This window comes from Myxine glutinosa, chromosome 13 (assembly GCF_964187855.1).
Source record: "Myxine glutinosa chromosome 13, kmMyxGlut1.1, whole genome shotgun sequence".
NCBI lineage: Eukaryota > Metazoa > Chordata > Myxini > Myxiniformes > Myxinidae > Myxine > Myxine glutinosa.
In genome coordinates, this window is record NC_136273.1 from 46,827,762 (window position 1) to 46,853,205 (window position 25,444).

The 25,444-nt window shown below is 48.5% G+C and overlaps 1 protein-coding gene across 1 annotated transcript in view; it reads right to left on the reverse strand.

Annotated features, from left to right (window-relative positions):
• LOC137438912 (uncharacterized) overlaps positions 1 to 25,444 on the reverse strand; it is a 144,288-nt gene that overhangs the window by 50,114 nt on the left and 68,730 nt on the right. The window contains exons 7-8 of the mRNA XM_068134385.2: positions 17,937 to 18,027; positions 5,934 to 6,001 (exon numbers count right to left, since the gene is read on the reverse strand). Coding sequence (XP_067990486.2) covers positions 5,934 to 6,001; positions 17,937 to 18,027 — 159 coding nt within the window. The remainder of the gene's footprint in view (positions 1 to 5,933; positions 6,002 to 17,936; positions 18,028 to 25,444) is intronic.

Sequence of the window (25,444 nt, forward strand, 5' to 3'; positions counted from 1 at the left end):
TAGAATGAGGTATACAGGGATAAAGGAACAAGAGCACAAACACTGGCTTAATCGTGAGAAAAAATGGGGAAAAGCGTAGAATATTATAGAAAATGCGAGACATAATTTTTTTTAATGAGTAAAGGACAAAGAGAATAAACAAATGCAATCAAACTTTCAAGTCTTACTTGAGAAAGTGATATTTTGAGATGAATGCACTAAAATAATTTCCAACTTGTAATTTAATTCTAATTATAACCACATTTGTTCTGCTAGTGATTGAAACATGTCATGCCATATATCTGCTTCTCTACAATGTAAAAAATTTCCATAATATTCACAGGGATGGGAGGAACACGGATTGCCTCGAGACAGCTTGATAACACACACGCGCGCACACACACACACACACACACACACATAGTTTTGAAATTACCCCATTGCCTTGTGGGCTGGCCAGGCCTGCCGCATTCCTGCATTTCCCAGACAATTTGCAGTAAAATCGTATCAGCCGAGCTGCCACATTTACCTTAAAATATACGGTGCTTGCTTTACAGTATAATCAAACCGTCTTGCTATCGTAAATATATGGCAGACATACCTGGTTTGTGCCCATAGTTGCAGATGTCCTCTGGAAAGCAGGTTTCTGTGAATGAGTTATGTTTGGGATACATCTTATGTTTGAAAGAGATGACACTGACGAACATATTATCGCGTCACAGGCATCTGTAAACACAGGCTGTTCTGAGCCGGGGGTATAAGACACCCGTGGATTCCGAACCGGTATTTTAATATACTGCGTTAAATCTTACAACTCCTATCCTTCAAGGATCACCCAAAATGGCAGCTGAACGGTGTGGGAGGAGAAAGGCAGGAAAAGTCTCTTCTTATATTTAAATTGTTTTTTTTTTCAAAGTAAACATGTGGATATAGGTCGACATAACAATATCAATAAAACAGATGAATCAAATAGTCGACAAACACAAGTAGGGATGAAGGAGCACACAAGGTTCTCTACAAACAAATAAATAACCCACTATGGTGCCAAAAATAAACACCAGAACTCGCACAACAATGGGGAACAAGTGAGGGTATGAGCAAGGCACGATCTGGTATTGGGTCAGATATGGCCCGTGCAGGCTGGTGTTACACAGGGCTGAAGGATGGCAAAGAGGTCATCGAGGTGGGTGTGATCAGGATTGGGAGGTGACGTCCCCATTTCCAGCGCAGTCCTGGTCTGTACAATGCCGAATGCTCTGCTTCATCATAGAGGCCCAGCTCTAAGTTCCACACGGAGTGTGGTTACAGCCCTCATAAGTTTGAAGACCGCCCTCATACACGGTAAGTCCCTCTCATTGGCCGCCTACTAGTGTGGGCGGTGCCTTCCTTCGGGAAATCCCATCCTCCGGAGTCTGCCCTAGAAAAAGTGTTCCGCCCTCAACCAGGGCTCTAGAGCAACCTCACCACCACGGCCCATGGTGCACTGGACAAACAGTCCGTAATGTTGCCTTTAAAAGCACTTAGAGCTTTTCAGTGCTTTCCTGCCCAAGTCCTCAATGGCTTCACTCAAAAAAGGAGGTTCTTAAACAACAAATTTACTCTGTACTATGTTAAAGTTAAAACTCACTGCCTCTTCGGTGCACGTCTTACACTTACCTCAAGACAAATAGGTCTTACAACAGGAATCTACACGACGCGATCACACAGTCCATACTATTCTTAACACAATCTAACTATGCCCCCCCCCCCCCCCTTTCCACATAACAATATGTAATTGAAAAAGCAATGTTTTTCAAATACCAAATTTTAAGCACAATATACCGGTAATATGATTTTGTTATGGAGATGTATGATGGAAACATGTTTGGCGGGTCCAAAATAATCCCACTCCTGCCACCAAACAATCTTTGAATTCAGCATCTGGAATTGCTTGCTGAGAGCACTGCTCAAACAGTGTGCATGACCATGTTAGATGTATCACTAATATGTGGCAAAGATCTTTCGTTTTCACACACTGACGTCATGACACGATGCAAAACCAATGTACAATGGTAAAATAGAGCAGTATTTTCGTGGTCGTCAAATGACCATTGACGAATTGTTCCAGCATATTTCTCATTTATCTTCGATACTGGACTTGCTATAGCCTGGCACATCAGCGGCACAGCCACGCCCCAGCCAAATTATGCTACCTACATCCATGTGATGCTTTTGAAAGATGAAGAAGAATCCTGGCTTAAGCGATCAAAACCTATCTGGATTGCCCACGGATCAATGGGCTTTGAAATACGAGATACGTCAAAGCAACACAAGTGTCTTTCAAGGTAAAAGGCCACCTTCATATAAAATGTGCAATTATATTAGAATTGTAAACAACCTGATTTCCTCCCTTTAACACTGTCCCCTTCAAACCCTACCTTTTCTTCCATCTACCCACACTTCCCTTCTTTTCCTCTTTACCTCAACTTCACTCGCAACCCCTTATGTACCATGGAGGCAATCACGAGCTGCATATCTAACGTCGACTCAAAGTCTGGCTAAAATTATTGAGGTCTTACAAAGATTAATTACCCTGTCCCCTGCGCAGCGGGAGACGGAGCTTTGCAATCACTTTTGTGTGTTTGTCTGTCTGTGTGTCTCTGCGGGCTGTGACTTTTTGAGCTTTTGTCATCAAATTTTCCACAAAGCTTTATTATGAGAATATGGAGAAGACAAATTCATAATTTGGTCAAGAGGTCAAAGGTCAATGTCAAATAAAATCGTCGATTTTCATGCGATCAACTTAAAATTTAAGAATTTGCCCATTGGGTCACTGAATTGGTTCACCAATCAAAAACTAGAAGCTGATGTTTTTTTTAGCTCAAAAGTAAAAGGTCATGGTTGCATAAAATATCAATATGTCAGTCACATCAATATGTCAGTGAACCAATTCATGGAGCATATGGCCTGGGTTATGTCAAGAAGGTCAAAGGTCAAGGTCACAAAATCATACATTTCCATCTGATTGACTTGACATTTGAGCATGGTTTGCATATTGGGTCACTGAAGCCTTCTGCTTTTGAGATCAGAAGATCAAGGTTGCCTAAAACCGTCAATTTTTTTGGTATTTTTAGCCGGCGAAGACGGTGTTGTGAATGAACGCATACGTATTATGTTAAAAAGCCAGATTTTGCTGGATCCCTTGAGAATTTCGAAGCTTTGACGCACCAAATCGCTCAGTGGAGGCCGCCATCTTGCGGATGCGGAAGTATGCATGACAAATTGAAAAAAGTTCAATAGGAGTTTGTTTCACCCGTCTTTTTTTGATTAACAATCTTATGCCCCTCTAATTTGTAATTAAAATACTTTAAGACCAACCTCGGCCGCACGGGCCTGGTTATCTTCAACGAAAATCGTCACCAAACACCAGAACCAATGAGATTCGAGCATTTGAAAAAATATTTCAAAAACCAAATCACTCAATGGAGGCCGCCATCTTCCGGATGCGGAAGTATGCATAAAAAAATTGCGAAAAGGTTCAATAGGAGTTTGTTTCACCAGTCTTTGTTTGATTCACAATCTTATGCACCTCTAATTTGTAATTAAAATACTTTAAGACCAACCTCGTTCTCCAGGCCCTGGTTATCTTTAACGAAAATCGTCACCAAACACCGGAACCAATGAGATTCGAGCATTTGAAAAAATATTTCAAAAAAGCTTTTTACCGCGTTTCGGAGGCTGAAAACGGCGTCAAATATTCTACTAGTACCCGACTGCAAAGCTGCAATGAGCCGGCGAAGCCAAAGCCTCTTGCCACTATTTTACCCATCACTCTGGCATCAGTAGGTTAGGTAGGTGGTCGTCGGTTGGTGTAGTAGGTACCGTACCGAGTTCAAAATGACACCATTTGCATTCTGGGGGAGATTAAATTTTAAAAAAATTCTTCTTGAATAATTACGTGAATTCCATCTCAATTTAGGATATTTCCGGCCATGAAAAACTATCCACGAAGGCCGCGATATTTCTAAAAAATAATTCTTCGTCAATTTTAGAATATTTGATGCCGTTTTCAGCCTCCGAAATGCGGTAAAAAGCTTTTTTAAAATATTTTTTCAAATGCACGAATCTCATTGGTTCCGGTGTTTGGTGACGATTTTCGTTGAAGATAACCAGGGCCCGGGGAACGAGGTTGGTCTTAAAGTATTTTAATTACAAATTAGAGGTGCATAAGATTGTGAATCAAAAAAAGACGGGTGAAACAAACTCCTATTGAACTTTTTCTCAATTTTTTTATGCATACTTCCGCATCCGTAAGATGGCGGCCTCCATTGAGTGATTTGGTTTTTGAAATATTTTTTCAAATGCTCGAATCTCATTGGTTCCGGTGTTTCGTGACGGTTTTCGTTGACGATAACCAGAGCCCATGCGGGCCCGGGGAACAAGGTTGGTCTTGAAGTATTTTAATTACAAATTAGAGGTGCATCAGATTGTGAATCAAAAAAAGATGGGTGAAACAAACTCCTATTGAAATTTTTCGCAATTTTTAATGCATACTTCCGCATCTGCAAGATGGCGGCCTCCATTGAGTGATTTGGTGCGTCAAAGCTTGGAATTCTCAAAGGATCCAGCAAAATCTGGTTTTTCAACATCATATGCACGCGTTCATTCACAACACCGGCTTCGCCGGCTAAAATTGACGGAGAATTATTTTTTAGGAACCTCGTGTCCATCGGGGATAGTTTTTCACGGCCGGAAATATCCGAAGTTGAGACGGAATTCACCGAATTAATCAAGAAGGAAATTTTATAAACTTTAATCTCATCCAGAATGCAAATGGTGTCATTTTGAACTAGTTACGGTACCTACTACACCTACCTACGACTAACTACCTAACCTACTGATGCCATAGTGATGGGTAAAATAGTGGCAAGAGGCTTTGGCCTCGCCGGCTCATTGCGGCTTTGCAGTCGGGTACTAGTATTAGATGGTTTTGTCATCTTTGGCTTGGTAAAGAATAAGTCAGAATACAAAGCAGATGTTGAATACTTTGCATTTTCAGATGTTTTCTAGTTATTATTCAGATTGCTCTGTCACAACTCAATCATTGCAGTGTTTGGTAGGATAGATCCACGGGATCTGTTAGTCCACAGTTACTGGTTCATTAAGATTTTGATTGGGCAAACAAGCCGAAACCTGTTAACATTCCTCACTTGGCAGCTTCAGCGAAAGTGGAAAACAGAAGAGAATCTTGACACACAAAAACGTCACCGAGTATTTAATGTCACAGTGGTTATGATGGCAAAATGACATAGTTAGCAAATCAGCCAAAAGCAAAACAAACCTGTAACTCAAACAACAACAATGAAGGCCTCAGGCTAACTGTCCTGCAGTTAGCAAGGCAAGGACAGTAAACTATTGGATGGTGGGTTTTTGTTTTTTTTTGTATACAAGATCGAGGCTCGTGAAAGAGCTAACATTAATCACACAAAAAGTCAAACCGACACATAAAACACAAAGTAAGGGGAGCGGTAGACAAGATGGTGAGAGAGGGGGAAGGACACAAACACAACATTTGAGAGTAGGGACATCGAGAGAACTGTAGGAGGGAGAGGGCTTGGGGGGAAGTGGGAGATGTATAAAAAATATGGACACTGACACTGTGTTTTCCATTATTATATGTCCTTGGTAATGGGGAATTATATTCGTAGGGAAACGGAAGGTTTTCATTAGACAACTTTAAAATACTTCCAATATGAGCTGCATATCTATGCTCTGCTTCAACTTGTTCACCCCATGTGTCCTTCACCCCCTCACATTTATCTCACTCTCACTGTTACTCTGATGTTGGTGTCCCCCCCCCCCCCCCCTTCCATTTTGTTAAATTCCATTCTGATCTAGCTCTTCTTCCACGAGGAAGGAAACAATACAAAAATAAAAGAAAGGTTTGTTTTGGGGATTTTTTTCGCTTAACGTACCGTGGGCCCAAGGACGTTGCCAGCATTGAAGACTGATGGCAGCAAAACACGATTTGCCTCTGATTTTCCTGAATTAAAAAAGAGAGAAGAATAAACACACACTAAATTTATTTTTCAAAAAAAATAATTACATTACACGCAAAGTCATTCAATCCGGAATGATTGAACCGTAATTAACAAAGCAAAATGCAACAGGCCTTTGCACAATTATAATGAAAATCTAATTATTACTATCATGACATATACCGGTAATGACTACTTTCTCATTTTTGCAACGATAAAATTAAAAATTACTTCCTTCCTGTGTGAGCAAACCAGTAAACATCGTTTTTGTTTATACCTTAATCCGTGCCGCACACTAGCCGCCGCAATACAACAAGATTGTCAGTGAGGCTTAGTCTGCGACAGGGTTTGACAATATTGTGTAATGTGTGGCGGTAGAGGAGCTTCGTCAATGTCAATCTTCATCATTGAAAATGTTCAACTTTTACGACGAGTTATGCACGACAATCATGCTCAATGGTGTAGTGTGTGGTAGTCTCTGACAATCGCCAAAGCAGCAAAATATATCGACCAATTAAACTTTTGCTTTCAGTAGCTCCGGCCATAATGTCATATCATCTGCAGCATTTTTAAAATATGAATTGTAGCTTTTGTGAAATTTGAAGTGCAAAAAGTTATTAATGAAGTTTGATATAGTGGCCTGAAACTGCCCTTTGTTTTCTGTATTTAACAAAACTTCAGAGACAATAAAGAGTACTATTTTAGGTACATTGTGTTTGAAAAACTTTTAATGAAAAAGTCTCTGGCTTTGGATTGCACTGACATATACCTACCAGATTTGTGTGTTTCTTGAGTGTTTGTGTGTGAGTGTGTGTGTATATATATATGTGTGTGTGTGTGTGTGTGTGTGTGTGTGTGTGTGTGTGTGTGTGTGTGTGTGTGTGTGTGTGTGTGTGTGTGTGTGTGTGTGTGCGCCACTGCCACCAGTCGTCATCTCCACTTGTGAGTCTCTGAGACTGAACAGAGCCTTTTCTGGTCTTGAAGCATCCAGCTTCACCCCACCAAGGAACCACAACTCATGGATCAAGCCATCTCCTTATCCATGCTCCATTATATGGAGCCTTCCCTGGTCCGGAAGCACCCACCTTCACCCCAACAAGGAACCATCACTCATGGAACAAGCCATCTCCTTAACCATGCTCCATTATATGGAGCCCTCCCTGGCCCTGAAGCCCCCATCTTCACCCCAAGAAGGAACCACGACTCATGGAACAAGCAAGGAACCAAAAAATTAAAAAAAAGTAAAGAGCAAAGATGGAATCATCAGAAGGAACCTGGATAGTAATCAGGTTTCATCCGCTACTCCTCTAAGCTCAAACTCATCCAAGCGCAGCCAAGTGAGCCTTCCAGAAAAAAAAATCTGCAAGAATTCACTTCTCCAAAGACAGATAGATAAAGAAACAGAGAAATAAAGAAGAAGCAAGAATTAGAATGAATAAAGAGAAATATGAAAAAGTAGAAAGAAATGTGAAAGGAACAAATATCCCTAACTCCTAACCCTAGCTCTTTCCCCTAACTCCTAGCCCTAGCTCCTAGCCCTAACTCCTAGCCCTAGCTCTAGCTCCTAGCCCTAACTCCGAGCCCTAACTCCTAGCCCTAACTCCTAGCCCTAACTCCTAGCCCTAGTTCCTAGCACTAGAAAGATGTTGGGAAGAACCCAGATAGATAGATTTAAGCATTTCCTCCTCAGACAAAAACGCAGCAACAGTTACAAGCTACCAGAGGTGCGTCCATCAGTGGGGAAGCAGAATCCACACAGCATCATAAATACAATTTGTTATAAGAATTGCTAATGTTGTTAAGTCTTTCAGATTTCACCCAGATTTATAGCCGGCGAAGCCGGTGTTGTCAATAAACGAGTACGTATTATGTTGAAAACCTGATTATGCCTTGGCTCGAGAATCCGAAGCGCAGTGGAGGCAGCCATCTTGTGGATGCGGAAGTATGCATAACAAATTTAAAACGTTCATTAGGAGTTTCTTTCACCCGTCATCGTTTGATTCACAATCTTATGCACCTCCAATGTATTAATAAAATAATTTAAGACCAACATCGGCCCGCACGGGCCTGGTTATCTTCAACAAAATGCGTCACCAAACACCGGACCCAATGAGAGTCGAGCATTTGCAAAAATATTTCTAAAATGAAATCACTCAATGGTGGCCGCCATCGACAGGATGCGGAAGTTTGCATAAAACAATTGCGAAAAAGTTCAATAGGAGTTTGTTTCACCCGTCGTTCTTTGATTCACAATCTAATGAAACCTCTAATTAGTAATTAAAATACGTTAAGACCAACCTCGTTATCTTCAACGAAAATCGTCATCAAACACCAGAACCAATGAGATTCGAGCATTTGAAAAAATATTATTACGCGTTTCGGAGGCTGAAAACGGCGTCAAATATTCTAACATTGACGAAGAATTATTTTTTAGAAATCTCGCGGCCGTATGGGATAGTTTTTCACGGCCAGAAATATGGTATAAGCGGTTTACATATTTAGTTTAGAAATACGGATACTTTTTCACGGCCGGAAATATCCGAAGTTGAGACGGAATTCACCGAATTAATCACTGCAAGCTAACGTCTTCTGGTGGAAGAAGCTGCCGTGCCCGGAGAGAACCAGTCCTGCCAGCAACTGAAGTTAGAAGATGACACACATACTGTGAAAACGTATGTTAAGCCCAGTTAAAATTTCTTAAAATAGGCCTTAAGCTAGCACATCGTATCGTTACTTCCTTAAGCTTCTTGTGACATTTATTGTATGCAGGTATTGGGGAGGACTGTCTGCTCTTCTCTTTTACCAAGTCTTACCAGGTACGGTACCTACTACACCTACCTACTACCAACTACCTAACCTACTGATACCATAGTGATGGGTAAAATAGTGGCAAGAGGCTTTGGCTTCGCCGGCTCATTGCGGCTTTGCAGTCGGTACTAGTAGCCGGCGAAGCCGGTATTGTCAATGAACGCATACGTATTATGTTGAAAACCTGATTATGCCTTGGCTCGAGAATCCGAAGCGCAGTGGAGGCAGCCATCTTGCGGATGCGGAAGTATGCATAACAAATTTAAAACGTTCATTAGGAGTTTCTTTCACCCGTCATTGTTTGATTCACAATCTTATGCACCTCCAATGTATTATTAAAATACTTTAAGACCAACATCGGCCCGCACGGGCCTGGTTATCTTCAACGAAACGCGTCACCAAACACCGGACCCAATGAGAGTCGAGCATTTGCAAAAATATTTCTAAAATGAAATCACTCAATGGTGGCCGCCATCGACCGGATGCGGAAGTTTGCATAAAACAATTGCGAAAGAGTTCAATATAAGTTTGTTTCACCCATCGTTCTTTGATTCACAATCTAATGAACCTCCAATTTGTAATTAAAATACGTTAAGACCAACCTCGTTATCTTCAACGAAAATCGTCAACAAACACCGGAACCAATGAGATTCGAGCATTTGGAAAAAAAAATTTTAAAGCTTATTACGCGTTTCGGAGGGTGAAAACGGCATCAAATATTCTAAAATTGACGAAGAATTATTTGTTAGAAATCTCGTGGCCGTATGGGATAGTTTTTCACGGCCAGAAATACGGTATAAGCGGTTTACATATTTAGTTTAGAAATATGGATAGTTTTTCACGGCCAGAAATATCCGAAGTTGAGACGGAATTCACCGAATTAATCAAGAAGTAAATTTTATCAATTTTAATCTCATCCAGAATGCAAATTGTGTCATTTTAGGTCTGAATTTTCGAAATTTTGTGAGCTGACCAATCAGCGATCAGCTTAGGTCAGCCAATCAGTGCCCTCGACACAGGACATCTCACCAGGGCGTCGTCTGCGACGCCGGGAACGAGGTTGGTGCAAAACAACCGAATCATGCGTAAGCATATGCTGCTCGAAATAGTTCTCATCATATGCTCAAATTTCCTAGGCTAAATCGTCATTGCTTTGGGCACTGTGAAACGTATCAAGTCACTCGCTTACTGCACAGCGAAAAAGTACGAGCACTTGAACAACGTGGTTTTCGACTCGATTCTGCAAAACGCCATGTCACTCGGTCAAAGCCAAAACGAGGAACAATGTTTCGCCTCCATTCTTCATCGCCACACTGACCTATCAGATGTGGCATGAAGGACGACGTTTATGCTTAACCACGACATAAATGTACCCAAGTCTTGGGTACCCAAGCTAATTCGTGAGAAAGTGTCATGTGACTCCTGCTCATTCACCAGGTTACAATCTACACTGTTGTAGCGGTTCCCGCTGAATGTACACAATCGCCTTGCACCTGCCAGGACGCGGCCAGGGCGCGATCGCCATGCCGGGCTCGTCCGGACGGGCCCAGACGCGCCTCTCCTGGGCATGCCCGGACTCGCTGTTCGCGGGCACGCCCGAACCTCCCGGGCACGCCCGGTCTCGTCTTTCCCGGGCATGCCCGCTCTCGCCTTTCCAGGGCTCGCCCAGAGCGCCCGGGCACGCCCAGCCTCGACTTGCCAGGCCGCGTCCAGGACGCCCGGGCATGTCCAGACTCGCCTTTCCAGGGCTCGCCCAGAGCGTCCGGGCATGCCCGCTCTCGCCTTTCCAGGGCTCGCCCAGAGCGCTCGGGCACGCCCAGCCTCGACTTGCCAGGCCGTGTCCAGGACGCCCGGGCATGTCCAGACTCGCCTTTCCAGGACTCGCCCTTGACACCCGGGCATGCCCGGTCTCGGTTTTCCCGGGCAAACGCCCGGCATAAATGTGTATATATATTGCTGCCCGATAAACGGGCTTGGGAGAATACCTGAGCTGTTTTGTTTCAATAAAGCAACTCGGACGAATTCCGTCTTTGGTCGCGTCAATTCTTTCGACTCGCGTTGGAGCGCAGCTCCTTCACTGGTGACCTACCGACATGGACACGGCAGTGACTCTTAAACTGCCTACCTTCTGGAAGGCTCACGTGGCTGTTTGGTTCGCGCAGGCGGACTCCCAGTTCGCCCTGCGAGGCATCACCGCGGACGACACCCGTTTCTACCACGTCGTGGCAGCGCTCGGTTCCGCCACCGCGGCCCACGCCCTGAGCCTCCTCGAGCACCCGCCGGCTGCCGACAAGTATGACGCGCTGAAGACGCTCCTCCTCGACGCTTTCGCCCTCTCACCGGCGGCACGCACACGGCGCCTGCTCGACCTGCCCGAGCTCGGCGACACGTGCCCGTCCGAGCGCATGGTCTATATGCTCTTGTTGCTCGGTGAGCACTCTCCGGATTTTCGGTTCCGCGAGCTGTTCCTTCGCCAGCTGCCTCACCCGGTACACCTCGCCCTGGCTGGCACGTCGATCACCGATCCACGCGCCCTCGCCAGGGAAGCCGATAAGATCTCCTCGGCAGGCCAACACATCGGTGCAGCTACCTGGAGCCTGCCGCCGTCCGAGGCGACGCCCACGACGCCCGAGCACCCTGCGCGGTTGGAGGCCGAACTGCCGGTGCAACTGGCGGCCGCCACGCCGCGCCGACCGCTTCCGACACAACGGCCGGGGCCTCCACCTGACCAGGCATGGTGTTATTACCACGCCAGGTTCGGACACAAGGCTCGGACGTGCCGACCCCCGTGCACTTTCGGCAAGTCGGGAAACGGCCGGGCCGGTGTTCATTCCCAGCCATGAGCGCCGGCCACTCGGGCAACTTGCTTTTTATTCGGGACAAAGCGTCCGGGCGGCGTTTCCTTTGTGACACCGGTGCCCAACTGAGCGTCATACCCGCCTCCGAGCAGGACAGGTGGGACGCCGTTTGCGGCCCTTCTTTGGTCGCTGCTAATGGCTCGGCCATACGCACTTTTGGCCCGCGTGACGTCACCCTCTGCTTCGGCAGCCAGCGCTTTCAGTGGACCTTTGTGACCGCCTGCGTCCCCATGGCTTTGCTGGGCGCCGATTTCCTCTGCGCGCACGGGCTGCTGGTCGACGTCAAACGTCGTCGCCTTGTCAACGCTGAGACCTTCAGCTCCCTGGCATGCACGATGAGCAGCTCTGCGCCGACCGAACTGGCGTGCGCCCTCCCGATGGCGAACGAGTTCGCTCGCCTGCTCGCGGAATTCCCGGCCCTCACGCGGCCGACGTTTTCGGCCGTCGCAGTGCGGCATGGGATCGAGCACCACATACCCACTACGGGCCCGCCGGTCTACGCCAGGGCCCGCTGCCTCGACCCGGCCAAGCTCGCCGTGGCAAAGGCCGAGTTCGACGCGTTGGAGCACCTCGGCATAGTGCGGCGCTCCAACAGCGCGTGGGCCTCACCACTGCACATCGTGCCAAAGCTGGGGGGCGGATGGCGCCCGTGTGGCGACTACCGCCGCCTCAACGACGCTACCACCCCCGACAGGTACCCGATCCCGCACATCCAGGACTTTTCCGCCCGTTTGGCGGGACGGGTCATATTTTCCAAAATTGACCTGATACGGGGATACCACCAGGTACCTGTCCCGTCGGCCGACGTCCCGAAGACGGCCGTCATCACGCCGTTCGGCCTGTTCGAATTTTTGAGGATGCCGTTTGGCCTCAAGAACGCGGCCCAGGCGTTCCAGCGCTTAATGGATGGCGTGCTGCACGACCTGCCATTTATTTTCGTCTATCTGGACGACATCCTCGTCGCCAGCATGTCCCGCGCCGAGCACCTCCTCCACCTCCGAACAGTGTTCGGTCGCCTCAGCGAGCATGGCTTAATTGTCAACCCGGCCAAATGCCACTTCGGCACGACGACCGTTGACTTTTTGGGCCACCGCATCACCAAGACCGGGGCCGTGCCGCTGCCGGCCAAGGTCGAGGCCATCACCACGTTCCCGCGTCCCTGTTCCATCAAAGCCCTACAAGAGTTCCTTGGCATGGTGAATTTTTATCACCGATTCGTGCCCCGTGCTGCTCAGCTCATGCGGCCCCTTTATGAGGCCCTCCGGGGCAAGCCGGCCAAGCATGACATCGTTTGGTCCACGGCCATGGACGCGGCCTTCGCGAGTGCAAAACGGGCCCTCGCCGACGCAACGCTGCTGGCTCACCCGGTGCTCAATGCGCCCATCGCCCTCACTACGGACGCCTCGAACTACGCGGTGGGCGCCGTCCATGAACAATGGGTGGACGGGGTTTGGCAGCCACTCGCTTTTTTCAGCCGGCAGCTCCGGCTGAACGAGTTAAAATACAGCACGTTTGACCGCGAGCTGCTCGGTCTATTCCTGGCCGTTCGCCATTTCCGACACTTCCTGGAGGGCCGCCCGTTCACGGCTTTCGTCGACCACAAGCCGTTGGTCTACGCAATGGCCAAAGTCACGGAGCCGTGGTCGGCCCGCCAGCAGCGCCACCTCTCCGCCGTGTCGGAATTCACCACGGACATCCGGCACGTCGCCGGCAAAGACAACGCCGTGGCCGACTGTCTTTCTCGGGCCAGCGCGAACGCGGTCCACCTCAGCGTGGACTTCGCGCTCATGGCGGCCGACCAGACCACCGACACCTCGGTGCAGGCCCTCCGGGCGGCGGACACGGGCCTCCGCCTGGCCGACATCCCCTTCGCGGGCACCGTCCTGCTCTGCGACGTCTCCCAGGGCCAGCCTCGCGCCATCGTGCCCGTTTCCTGGCAGCGCCGCATCTTCACCTCCATCCACGGCCTTTCTCACCCGGGCCGGAAAGCTTCTCAGAAGCTGGTGTCGGCGCGTTTCGTCTGGCACGGCCTTCGACGGAACGTCCGCGACTGGGCGAACGCCTGCATGGCCTGCCAGCAGGCCAAGGTCCACCGCCACACCCAGGCCCCGCTAGCACCTTTCACCGTGCCTGCACGGCGTTTCGACCACGTCCACGTGGACCTGGTAGGTCCCCTGCCCCCATCGCGGGGGTTCACCCACCTGCTCACCATGGTGGACAGGACCACCAGGTGGCCGGAGGCCGTGCCCCTCACCTCCACCACCACCGCCGACGTGGCGCAGGCGTTCATCGCCACCTGGGTCGCGCGCTTCGGCGCACCGGCGGACATCTCGTCCGACCGCGGCCCACAGTTCACGTCCGAACTTTGGGGCGCGGTCGCCCGCTCGTTGGGGGTCACGCTGCACCGCACCACGGCCTACCACCCCCAAGCCAACGGGTTGTGCGAGCGGTTTCACCGCTCCATGAAGGCCGCACTCATGGCCGGCCTTCAGGCCGACGGTTGGACCGACCGGCTGCCGTGGGTCCTTTTGGGCCTCCGCACGGCCCCCAAGGAGGACCTCCGGGCGTCCGCCGCCGAGCTCGTCTACAGCCAGCCGCTCCGCGTCCCGGGCGAGTTCGTGCCCGACGCTACCAGTCCATGGTTCGCCGCACACCAGCGCTCGGACCTCCAGGAGGCCGCCCAACGATTTGCCCCCGTGCCAACGTCCCGCCACGGTGGCCCCCAGTCCTATGTCCCCCCGGCGCTTCGCACAGTGGAGTACGTCTTTGTGCATCATGACGCGCACCGGGGGCCACTCCGGCCGCCGTACGACGGGCCCTTCCGGGTCCTGCGACGGGGCGACAAGTCCTTCGTCGTCGACGTCGGCGGCCGGTCGGACCGGATCTCTGTGGACCGCCTCAAACCGGCGCACGTGGACGTCGACCGACCACCACGGTTGGCCCTTCCTCTGTGGCGAGGCCGCCCCCCGTCCACAGTTCCCCCCGCTCGACCACCCACCACCGGATCGGACCCCCCCCCCCCCCCACGACCCTCCAGGGGTCGCTTCGGCCGGGTCATCCGGACCCCCCTTAAATTGACCCTGCCGGTGCAGGTCGCTTCTGGAGGGGCATGTGTAGCGGATCCCGCTGAATGTACACAATCGTCTTGCACCTGCCAGGACACGGCCAGGGCGCGGCCAGGGCGCGATCGCCATGCCGGGCTCGTCCGGACGGGCCCAGACGCGCCTCTCCTGGGCATGCCCGGACTCGCTGTTCCCGGGCACGCCCGAACCTCCCGGGCACGCCCGGTCTCGTCTTTCCCGGGCATGCCCGCTCTCGCCTTTCCAGGGCTCGCCCAGAGCGCCCGGGCACGCCCAGCCTCGACTTGCCAGGCCGCGTCCAGGACGCCCGGGCATGTCCAGACTCGCCTTTCCAGGGCTCGCCCAGAGCGTCTGGGCATGTCCGCTCTCGCCTTTCCAGGGCTCGCCCAGAGCGCCCGGGCATGCCCAGCCTCGACTTGCCAGGCCGCGTCCAGGACGCCCGGGCATGTCCAGACTCGCCTTTCCAGGACTCGCCCTTGACACCCGGGCATGCCCGGTCTCGGTTTTCCCGGGCAAACGCCCCGGCATAAATGTGTATATATATTGCTGCCCGATAAACGGGCTTGGGAGAATACCTGAGCTGTTTTGTTTCAATAAAGCAACTCGGCGAATTCCGTCTTTGGTCGCGTCAATTCTTTCGACTCGCGTTGGAGCGCAGCTCCTTCACTGTTTCAATTACCAGTTTAAGTCTACACTTTAACTGTACACTGCTAAATTTCTCTAAAGCGTGTAAAGACCTTTGAGTGCTCGCACCAGCATATATGTGTTGTTGAGGATGTTCAAGAGTACTTACAGGTCACTATCAGCGTCTATCACCTTCTTTTCGCGATAAAAAACAATGTTCTCACGAAACGTAATTGGAAAATAAACCACTCTGGGCCATTTTCGAAATTTTTCTCTTCTTTAGTGGTAGACCTGAAAAGCCGAATTAGGCTTCAATCCCATGCTCCCATGCTCAGTAGGTTTGTCTGATTTATGATGTTGTCCTGCACCTACCAGTATAAGCGGTTTACATTAAGAAAGAAAGCTCGGTTTGATTAACGACAGTCACACATTGCCGTTGAATCGGCGCTATCGTCTGATCTGTCGGCACTGATCTTACTGCAAGCTAACTTCTTCTGGTGGAGGAAGCCGCAGTGCCCGGAGAGAACCAGTCCTGACAGCGACTGAAGTTAGAAGACTACACACATACTGTGAAAACGTATGTTAAGCCCAGTTAAAATTTCTTAAAATAGGCTCTCAGCTAGCACATCGTATAGTTACTTCCTTAAGCTTCTTGTGACATTTATTGTATGCAGGTATTGGGGAGGACTGTCTGCTCTTCTCTTTTACCAAGTCTTACCAGGTACGGTACCTACTACACCTACCTACTACCAACTAACTACCTACCTACTACCAACTACCTAACCTACTGATACCATGGTGATGGGTAAAATAGTGGCAAGAGGCTTTGGCTTCGCCGGCTCATTGCGGCTTTGCAGTCGGTACTAGTAGCCAGCGAAGCCGGTGTTGTGAATGAACGCGTATGTATTATGTTGAAAAGCCAGATTTTGCTGAATCCTTTGAGAATTTCGAAGCTTTGACGCACGAAATCGCTCCATGGAGGCCGCCATCTTGCGGATGCGGAAGTATGCATAAAATAATTGCGAAAAAGTTCAATAGGAGTTTGTTTCACCCGTCTTTGTTTGATTTACAATCTTATGCACCTCTAATTTGTAATTAAAATACTTTAAGACCAACCTCGTTCCCCGGGCCCGCATGGGCCCTGGTTATCTTCAACGAAAATCGTCACCAAACATCGGAACCAATGAGATTCGAGCATTTGAAAAAATATTTCAAAAAAGCTTATTACGCGTTTCAGAGGCTGAAACGGCGTCAAACATTCTAAAATTGACGAAGAATTATTTTTTAGAAATCTCGCGGCCGAAGGGGATAGTTTTTCATGGCCGGAAATATCAGAAGTTGAGACGGAATTCACCGAATTAATCAAGAAGGGAATTTTATAAATTTTAATCTCGTCCAGAATGCAAATGGTGTCATTTTGAACTAGGTACGGTACCAACTACACCTACTCACGACCAACTACCTCACCTACTGATGCCATCGTGATGGGTAAAATAGTGGCAAGAGGCTTTGGCTTCGCTGGCTCATTGCGGCTTTGCAGTCGGGTACGTGTATGTATGAGTAGATAGCATTGCCAAGCCAAGGCATGTTTCAATAGGCTTTAACAAAATGGCAGCTTAAGACCCCAGCTATGCGACAGTGGGCTGACCAAGATGGCAGACCGCCATTTTGGTAAGGCTTATGTTTTTGGTTTTGTTATGAGCACCCTTTTAGTCATATTCAAGAGGGGTGTTTGAACACACCCAAACACCCAGTTTTCATTCATGCACCTCCCTTGGAGTTTGAGAAGTATGCATGAAAATGTTGGGCCACAACATTTCATGGTTTTGGAGGGAGGGAGGAGATGCACACACTGACACACACACACACACAAACACAACGCCTTTTATTATTATCGATTATAAAAGGCAATTATCTGCATACGTGTATGTATGTGTGTATGTATGTACATCTGAAGATCATCAAAGAAAAACAGGGCTGGCCCAACCTTCACCAAATTTTGCATATGTGTTGGTGATACACAGAGTAAAAAAGGGACCCCCGTCCCCCCTCCCCCCTGTGAGGGAGAGGGGGGAATATGACTAGCCAATGCTCCCGAAGGGATCAGATGTTTCTAGTAAATATAAATACGAGTTTCCTTTTCTTCTATAGCAAGTTTCACTGGCAAGTTCGTCAAATGCTTCCTGAGTAAACCCTCCCTCCACCGAGGGCTTTCCCTGCAGCCGCTTATTTCTCCTGGTATGTCGTCGCCAATATACAAGGATGAGTGCCAAAGCAGCAGTGTTCAGAGCTTTCACCCTTCTCATCCTCCCCCTGTATTTATTCTTCATTGCCATTTTGTTTACTGAAAATAGTTTCGTCTACAATCACAGTCAAGTGTGTGGCAGTCTCCAACAAAACAAGATTTTACAAGATTCGTCGCCTACATTGTTATTGCGTTGCGTTGGCAAACATCAGCTAGTGTGCAGCAGACATGGGACAATCTATTGACCATTCTTCAAAACATATTCCAATTATTCGCTGTTTCTTCATTTACACAGCAGGCCAAGTGGTCAACCTAGGTCAAATACCTCTGCCACGTTTCACACATTGTGATGCCACTTTTAGGTGCTTAGTGCGGCCCAGTTCAGCAGAGAGCAGGTAGTACCAGCCTCTCACCACCTGCACACATAGGCAATATACTGCATCTTGAAAAAAGACATTTGTTTTGCATCTTTAAAGAATATCTCTGCTTATCTCAATGTGGTTCATGAAAATCTTTTAAAAAGGATGTAAACTTTTTTTAAAAGGCAAATTGCAAGAACTAGTGAGATACCCATGCTACGCACGGGTGGAAGGCCAGAAGCAAACAGGCAATGCAGATATGGCGAATGCTAAAGCATAAAACCAATAAATCCACATTCCTGTAGCACCTTCAGTCGCACATCAGACATGAACAGCAAGTTCGTGAAGGGATTCCATGAAAAACGTACCCGTTCACAAACAAACGGGTACGTTCACGTAGAGAAACATCGATCGATCGTGGGTCCGTGGCGAATCTGCATATGGCGATCCGCGAAGTTCATGTTTAGAAGGTAAAAACCATCATGGCATGTCGTCATTTACTTGAACTCGATATCTCTTTTTTCATTCCAAACAACATAACTCTAATCACAAAATAAACTTTTAACAACATTGTTAATGTTTCCTTCATTGTAAAAACCACCCAGTCAACAGTTAAAAGGATTTTGAGCCGATAGGTGTTACGGCCTCGGCAAGATCGATGGAGACAGCGATCTGTTGGCTTATACACCGCCCAAATAGCTATGTGGAATTCTCTCATGTAGAGATTAAACCCACGCCGTTTGAACTTTGGCAGAGGTCATTATTTACTTCTAATGATGTTTATATACGAATCAAAAAGAAGATAATTGGTTTTGGGTCATCCTTTCCGCATATCTCGTGGGATTGTGAGTTGGAGAGATGGCCGTGATGGTGGGGAGGGGGTTGGCATTCTCTCAAGCAGGGATTCAACCCATGTTCTTATAAAAGGTCTTTGTCCGAGGTCACCGAGTCCGATCGGTGCAGCCGATCGGTGCAGCTGTGCAGCGATCGGTGCAGCCGTTTGTGCGGCACCCAGGAAAATAACGTTATGCGAGAGTCCAAATCTGAAAATGCTTGAGGCCAAAGCTGAAAGTGTAAAAACAATATAGCCTATTTTACTCCAGGAGATCCCAGGATTACCCACCCAAAATATCGTTGCGATCGGTTCAGCCGTTTTTGCCGTACCTTCGAACAGATGGACGGACAGACAGATGGACAGACATTTGGTGAATTATAGTAAGACTAGCGAGGTCACCCGTGGGAATCCCACGGGCATGGATGTGTGTGACATTTCGACATATTGAGTTAGATGCTGCACATTCATTTTTACAAAATGGTTACTGGCAAGTCATCAGATCCAGAAATGGTGTAATGAACACAATTTTTTTATTTCACATAATATGTGACCCCTCACTCCTCTCCACCTGACACTCTCCTCTCTCCACCTAGCACTCCTCTCCTCTCCAATCCCTCACATTCCTCTCCTTTCCAATCCCTCACGTCTCCAATCCCTCACACTCCTCACCTCTCCAATCCCTCACATGCCTCTCCAATCGCGCCTCACACTCCTCTCCAATCGCGCCTCACACGCCTCTCCAATCGCGCCTCACACTCCTCTCCAATCGCGCCTCACACTCCTCTCCAATTGCGCCTCACACTCCTCTCCAATCGCGCCTCACACTCCCCTCCAATCACTCCTCTCCAATCGCGCCTCACACTCCTCTCCAATCGCGCCTCACACTCCTCTCCAATCGCGCCTCACACTCCTCTCCAATTGCGCCTCACACTCCTCTCCAATCGCGCCTCACACTCCTCTCCAATCGCGCCTCACACACCTCTCCAATTGCGCCTCACACTCCTCTCCAATCGTGCCTCACACGCCTCTCCAATCGCGCCTCACACTCCTCTCCAATCGCGCCTCACACTCCCCTCCAATCACTCCTCACTCTCCTCTCCAATCGCCCCTCACTCACCTCTCCAATCGCTCCTCACTCGCCTGTCCAATCGCTCCTCACTCGCCTCTCCAATCGCTCCTCACTCGCCTCTCCAATCGCTCCTCACTCGCCTCTCCAATCGCTCCTCACTCGCCTCTCCAATCGCTCCTCACTCGCCTCTCCAATCGCTCCTCACTCGCCTCTCCAATCGCTCCTCACTCGCCTCTCCAATCGCTCCTCACTCGCCTCTCCAATCGCTCCTCACTCGCCTCTCCAATAGCTCCTCACTCGCCTCTCCAATCGGCTTTCCCCGTCTCGTTTCTCTCGTTTTTCTCCCGTCTCGTTCTTTTTCTTGCTCCAAATCGGCCCGTCTCGCCCGTCGGCCCGTCGGAATCAGAAATCGGCCCGTCTTGCTTTCGTGCTTGCGCGTAAATAAATTGTGTTCATTACACCATTTCTGGATCTGATGACTTGCCAGTAACCATTTTGTAAAAATGAATGTGCAGCATCTAACTCAATATGTCGAAATGTCACACACATCCATGCCCGTGGGATTCCCACGGGTGACCCCACAAGTTTGCATTGACGTTCGTCGAGGGACTCGTTCGCCCATCTCATTCGTTTTCTTGCTACATCCTGTTCAAGTCTGCGTTCTTCATCGATCGTCTCATTCATTTTGGAAATAGAAGTTTCCACACAGCGCATGAATTGTCACGATCCTCAAGAGGAATTTGTCTCGTAATCATCAAATGATAAATGGCAAGTAAATTATATTGTGGAATATTAAAGATTTCAAATAAACCTATTTAAAGTGTATGCGCACATAACTAATAAAAAAAACGAAGAAATATCTCTCGGTAATTTCCTGAAACATATTTTACTTCCGGATAATAATGTTGAATGAAATAAAAACGAAGAAATATATGTCGGCATCATTGTTGACGTTTTTGTGACGACTGTCATCAAACGAAAAAGTAATATATCTTAACGGAAAAGCAAAAGCGAATTTTTAATATGTATCGACACGTTGCCGTCGGTGTCATGTTGGGCGGTGTATGATACACCATGACGCGATTTTAAAAAATATATCTCTGCATTTTCCCGCGTGTGTGGAATGTTCTCAATTATTGCTGACACCGAGTCTAAAACCATCGATAAAAATGAAATCATATGGTGAGTTAGATTGGCGATAAAGGCGTGAGAGAGACTCAATGGCCTTGAAGTTACAGGCGTTTGAGAATTCATTTCGTTCTATAAACGGCAACTTTCATTGGATTTTCTTCCCATTTTTTTTCAACCGAGTCTAAAACTATGTTAGCGACTGTGAAAAATGAAATGATATATCGAATTTGATTTGAAATAAAACTGGGAGAGAGAGCAAGACACCACGGGCCTACAAAACAGGCCTCAAAGCTATGCGAGTTAATAAAATGGTGGATATTTGTTTATAATTATATGAAGCCACTCCCAGAATGGGTGGAGCTATGGGTGGAGCTACTCTGCAAACCGAGTAAGCCACACCCCGGACAGACGCCCAACAGACAGACAGACAGACAGACAGACAGAGTCATCTACGGCTATTATAATATAGATAATGTCACCAAGGATGATACTTGGTGATAAATCGCAAATTTTGTTTTTATTTTTACAGTGTAGCCCATAGGGCAAAGCCGTCTAGAACAGTATTTGTCTGTCTGTATGTATGTACATTGTACAGTATGTCCTCTCAAACGTACACCAATCAGAGTTGAGGATCTGGTCACATGACAGGGGTGATGTGATGTCTTTACGGCGGTACGATGGCCGACTCCAGAGCCCTTTATACACATAGTTTGGCCAATTCGTTTTCAGTTTTTAGCCATCACGTGACAACAGGCCCCATGTTAAAGCCCTACGCGCGAGCTACCAAATCTAACTAAACAGGTCTTCTGACTACTGCCGTACATTTGTCGTGATCGCTTGTAAATGTACAACTTTCACCTTAAAACTGAGGGAAATGCCGTGCTGTTCTGCATGGGGATGCTCCAATCGAAGGGAAAAGAGAGCAAAGATGCATTATTTCCCTCGAGATCGTGAAAGGAGACGAATTTGGGAGATTAAAGTTCGTCGCAAAAATTGGAACGCCAATGAATGATACCTCACTTCTGTGTGCCGTAAGTACCGCAATAAGTTACTCGATCTAAATTAATGTAGGGTCTAAATAAATTCATCCCCAAACAGTGTATATTAACACTAGATCTAAAAAAAAAAAGAAAAAAAAAGACGAAGAAAAGTAAGGCCCAAAAACCTCATATTCTGAAAATGAAGTCTCGATGAGTCGATGAGTCGATCAGAAACTCAAGGTTAGAAACACATTTGGTGTGGTTAAAGTTTTTATTTGGACTTCAGCCTACACACATAAGTACCGTAGTCTATGTATGGGGACAAGGTAAAAATCTTGAGTCATTGTATTTGCTGATCTTTCGGTCTACCGGTAGTAATGTGCATGTTCCTAATATATATACTGTTCCGGTATTGCAGTGAATTTGTTTGTAACGTTTTGTTTCTTCCTCCATCCACCCTAACCCCAACGCTTGAATGCACGCGCGCGTGCACTTGACGTCGGGCTCCAACATGGCGCCTATTACCGAGTTGGCCAAACTCTGTGTTTTAAGGGCCCTGGCCGACTCCACACACCGCCATTTTGATTCCTATGCTGTTCAGGCCGGACATATCGTTGAATTTGTCATGTATCACAATCTGCATGGTCTACCTTTACGATTTTCATTCAGTGTGAAACACAAACAAACACGTGAAACACATGAAGTAAAACACGTGAAAATAAGGATCTTTTATAACACTCGAGTGTTTATATTGTGGCGGGCACAATGGTCAATAATTCCACGCACCAGTGGGTGGCGTGAGCGTCCGGGAGTGGAACTGAGATACATGCCCCGCCTTTCGGCCGATCGGCCATGCCCGGGGGCAAGGCGTGGCCTCGGGACATATATGCGGGCTCTAAGGTCGAGCCCGCCCAGTGCTGATGTGCGAGCTTGTAATAAAGTGCTTTCATTTGTATCCACGCGTTGTGGCTTACCTTTCTGGCAATCGAGTCGTGTGTGCACAGCACCACACTGGTGACCCCGACTGGTTCAGCCGTTGCTGACCCCCGAACGCGCCATGGCTATCAACGCCATCGCCATCAAACTCCCGGAGTTCTGGGAAGCGCAAGCCGACGTTTGGTTTGTGCAGGCCGAAGCTCAATTCCAACTCCGGGGCATCACGGCGGACGAGACCAGGTACTACCACGTGGTCGCCGCCCTCGGGCCCGGCACTGCCGCCCACGTCGTGTCCATCCTTTGGCGCCCGCCGGGCGACCACAAGTATGAGGCGCTCAAACGTCTCCTCCTCGCCACGTTCGGGCTCACGGAGGTCGAACGGGCCGACCGCCTCCTGGACCTTCCCGCCCTCGGCGACACACGACCGTCCGTTCGGATTTTTATTTTTATTTTTTTTATTTTTTTTTGTATACAAGATCGAGGCTCGTGAAAGAGCGAACATTAATCACACAGAAAGACAAACAGACACACAAAACAAATAACATCGGGAGCGGTAGACAAGATGGGGAGAGAGGGGGAAGGACACAAACACAACATTTGAGAGCAGGGACCGAGAGACATGGAGACATCGAGAGAACTGTGGGAGGGAGAGGGCTTTGGGGGGAAGGCATGGGAAGGGGGGGGGGGGTGGGAGAGGTATAAAACATATGGACACTGCCAAGACTTCCAGGAAAGAAGTTGGAATTTCAAACAAGGTGGATCTGGGGTGAATTAGTGGGGGTAGAAAAGATCAAGGTTTTGGATGGGGGAAGATAAGAGATGGTCGTGAACAGCTGTTTTGAAGACCTGGAGGGCGGAGTGTGATTGAAGTGAGTGTGGGAGTTTGTTCCAGAGGCGGGAGAAAAGAGGAATGAAAGAGTGAAGGTGAGCAGAGAGCCGAGATTTCGGCAGTTTAACCATCAGAGGGTGGCTGGCAGATCTTGTGCGACCTGTAGGAATATTTGGGGGACAGAGCACAGAGAGAGCTGGGGGAGCAAGGCCGGAGAGGAGTCGGTAGAAGACAGAAAGACCACCTACCTGCGGTGAGTGAGTGAAAGGCCCTCAGAGATAGCTTCATCGCGGGAGATTCCAATGATTCTGAAAGCTTTGGATTCAACAGCGTGAAGCCGAGCCAGGTGTGAGGCAGGAGCACCAGCCCATAGGGGAGAACAGTATTCCATTGAGCTGCGGATGAAAGCCTTGTATGTGGTGAGGAGCTCAGGTGTGCCTAGGAAGGACTTCGCACGACGGAGGATGCCCAGTCGGCGACTGGCTTTGGAGGCCAGCTTGGAAATGTGGTTTTCCCAAGAAAGATCATGGCGGATGGTGAGACCCAAAAGCTTGAGCGACAGAACTTCTTGGAGAGGATTGTTGAGAAAGTAGATGGGAGGGTTGTCCAGTCGATCTTTTCGGAGAGACATAGTAAGAGTGTGAGATTTGTCAGGATTGAAAGACATGTTCCACAAGTTTGACCAGTCTGTGATTTTGTCCAGGTCTTCAGAGAGTGAGGAGGCTGCAGACTGCCGATCTGAGGGAAGAGGAATGGAGAGGAATCGCAAATTTTGTTTTTATTTTTACAGTGTAGCCCATAGGGCAAAGCCGTCTAGAACAGTATTTGGCTGTCTGTATGTATGTACATTGTACAGTATGTCCTCTCAAACGTACACCAATCAGAGTTGAGGATCTGGTCACATGACAGGGGTGATGTGATGTCTTTACGGCGGTACGATGGCCGACTCCAGAGCCCTTTATACACATAGTTTGGCCAATTCGTTTTCAGTTTTTAGCCATCACGTGACAACAGGCCCCATGTTAAAGCCCTACGCGCGAGCTACCAAATCTAACTAAACAGGTCTTCTGACTACTGCCGTACATTTATCGTGATCGCTTGTAAATGTACAACTTTCACCTTAAAACTGAGGGAAATGCCGTGCTGTTCTGCATGGGGATGCTCCACTCGAAGGGAAAAGAGAGCAAAGATGCATTATTTCCCTCGAGATCCTGAAAGGAGACGAATTTGGGAGATTAAAGTTCGTCGCAAAAATTGGAACGCCAATGAATGATACCTCCAATGCCAATGAACAAAGGATGGATTTTATGCTGTCCCTTCTCGGAGACCAGCGCCCGGATTGCCTCTTCTGAGCACTTTTCCTCCGCCAGCTACCTGTACAGGTGCGCCTCGTGCTGGCCAGTTCCAAAATAACGGAACCCCGCGCCTTGGCCGGAGAAGCCGACAAATTTTTCGCGGCCTGCGACACGCGGTCGGTGTACGGTGCTGCCGTAGTGGATCCCGGTGCGGCGGCTCCAGCGCCCCCTGCTTCCCTCGTGGCCGCTGCTATGCCCCGCCCACTACCGCCGCCGCCACCACCACCGCCGCTGGCATGGCCGACGCGGCCGCCGCCGCCGCAAACCTGGTGCTACTACCATGCCAGGTTCGGCCGCAAGGCTAGAACGTGCCGCCCGCCGTGTTCTTTTGACGGGTTG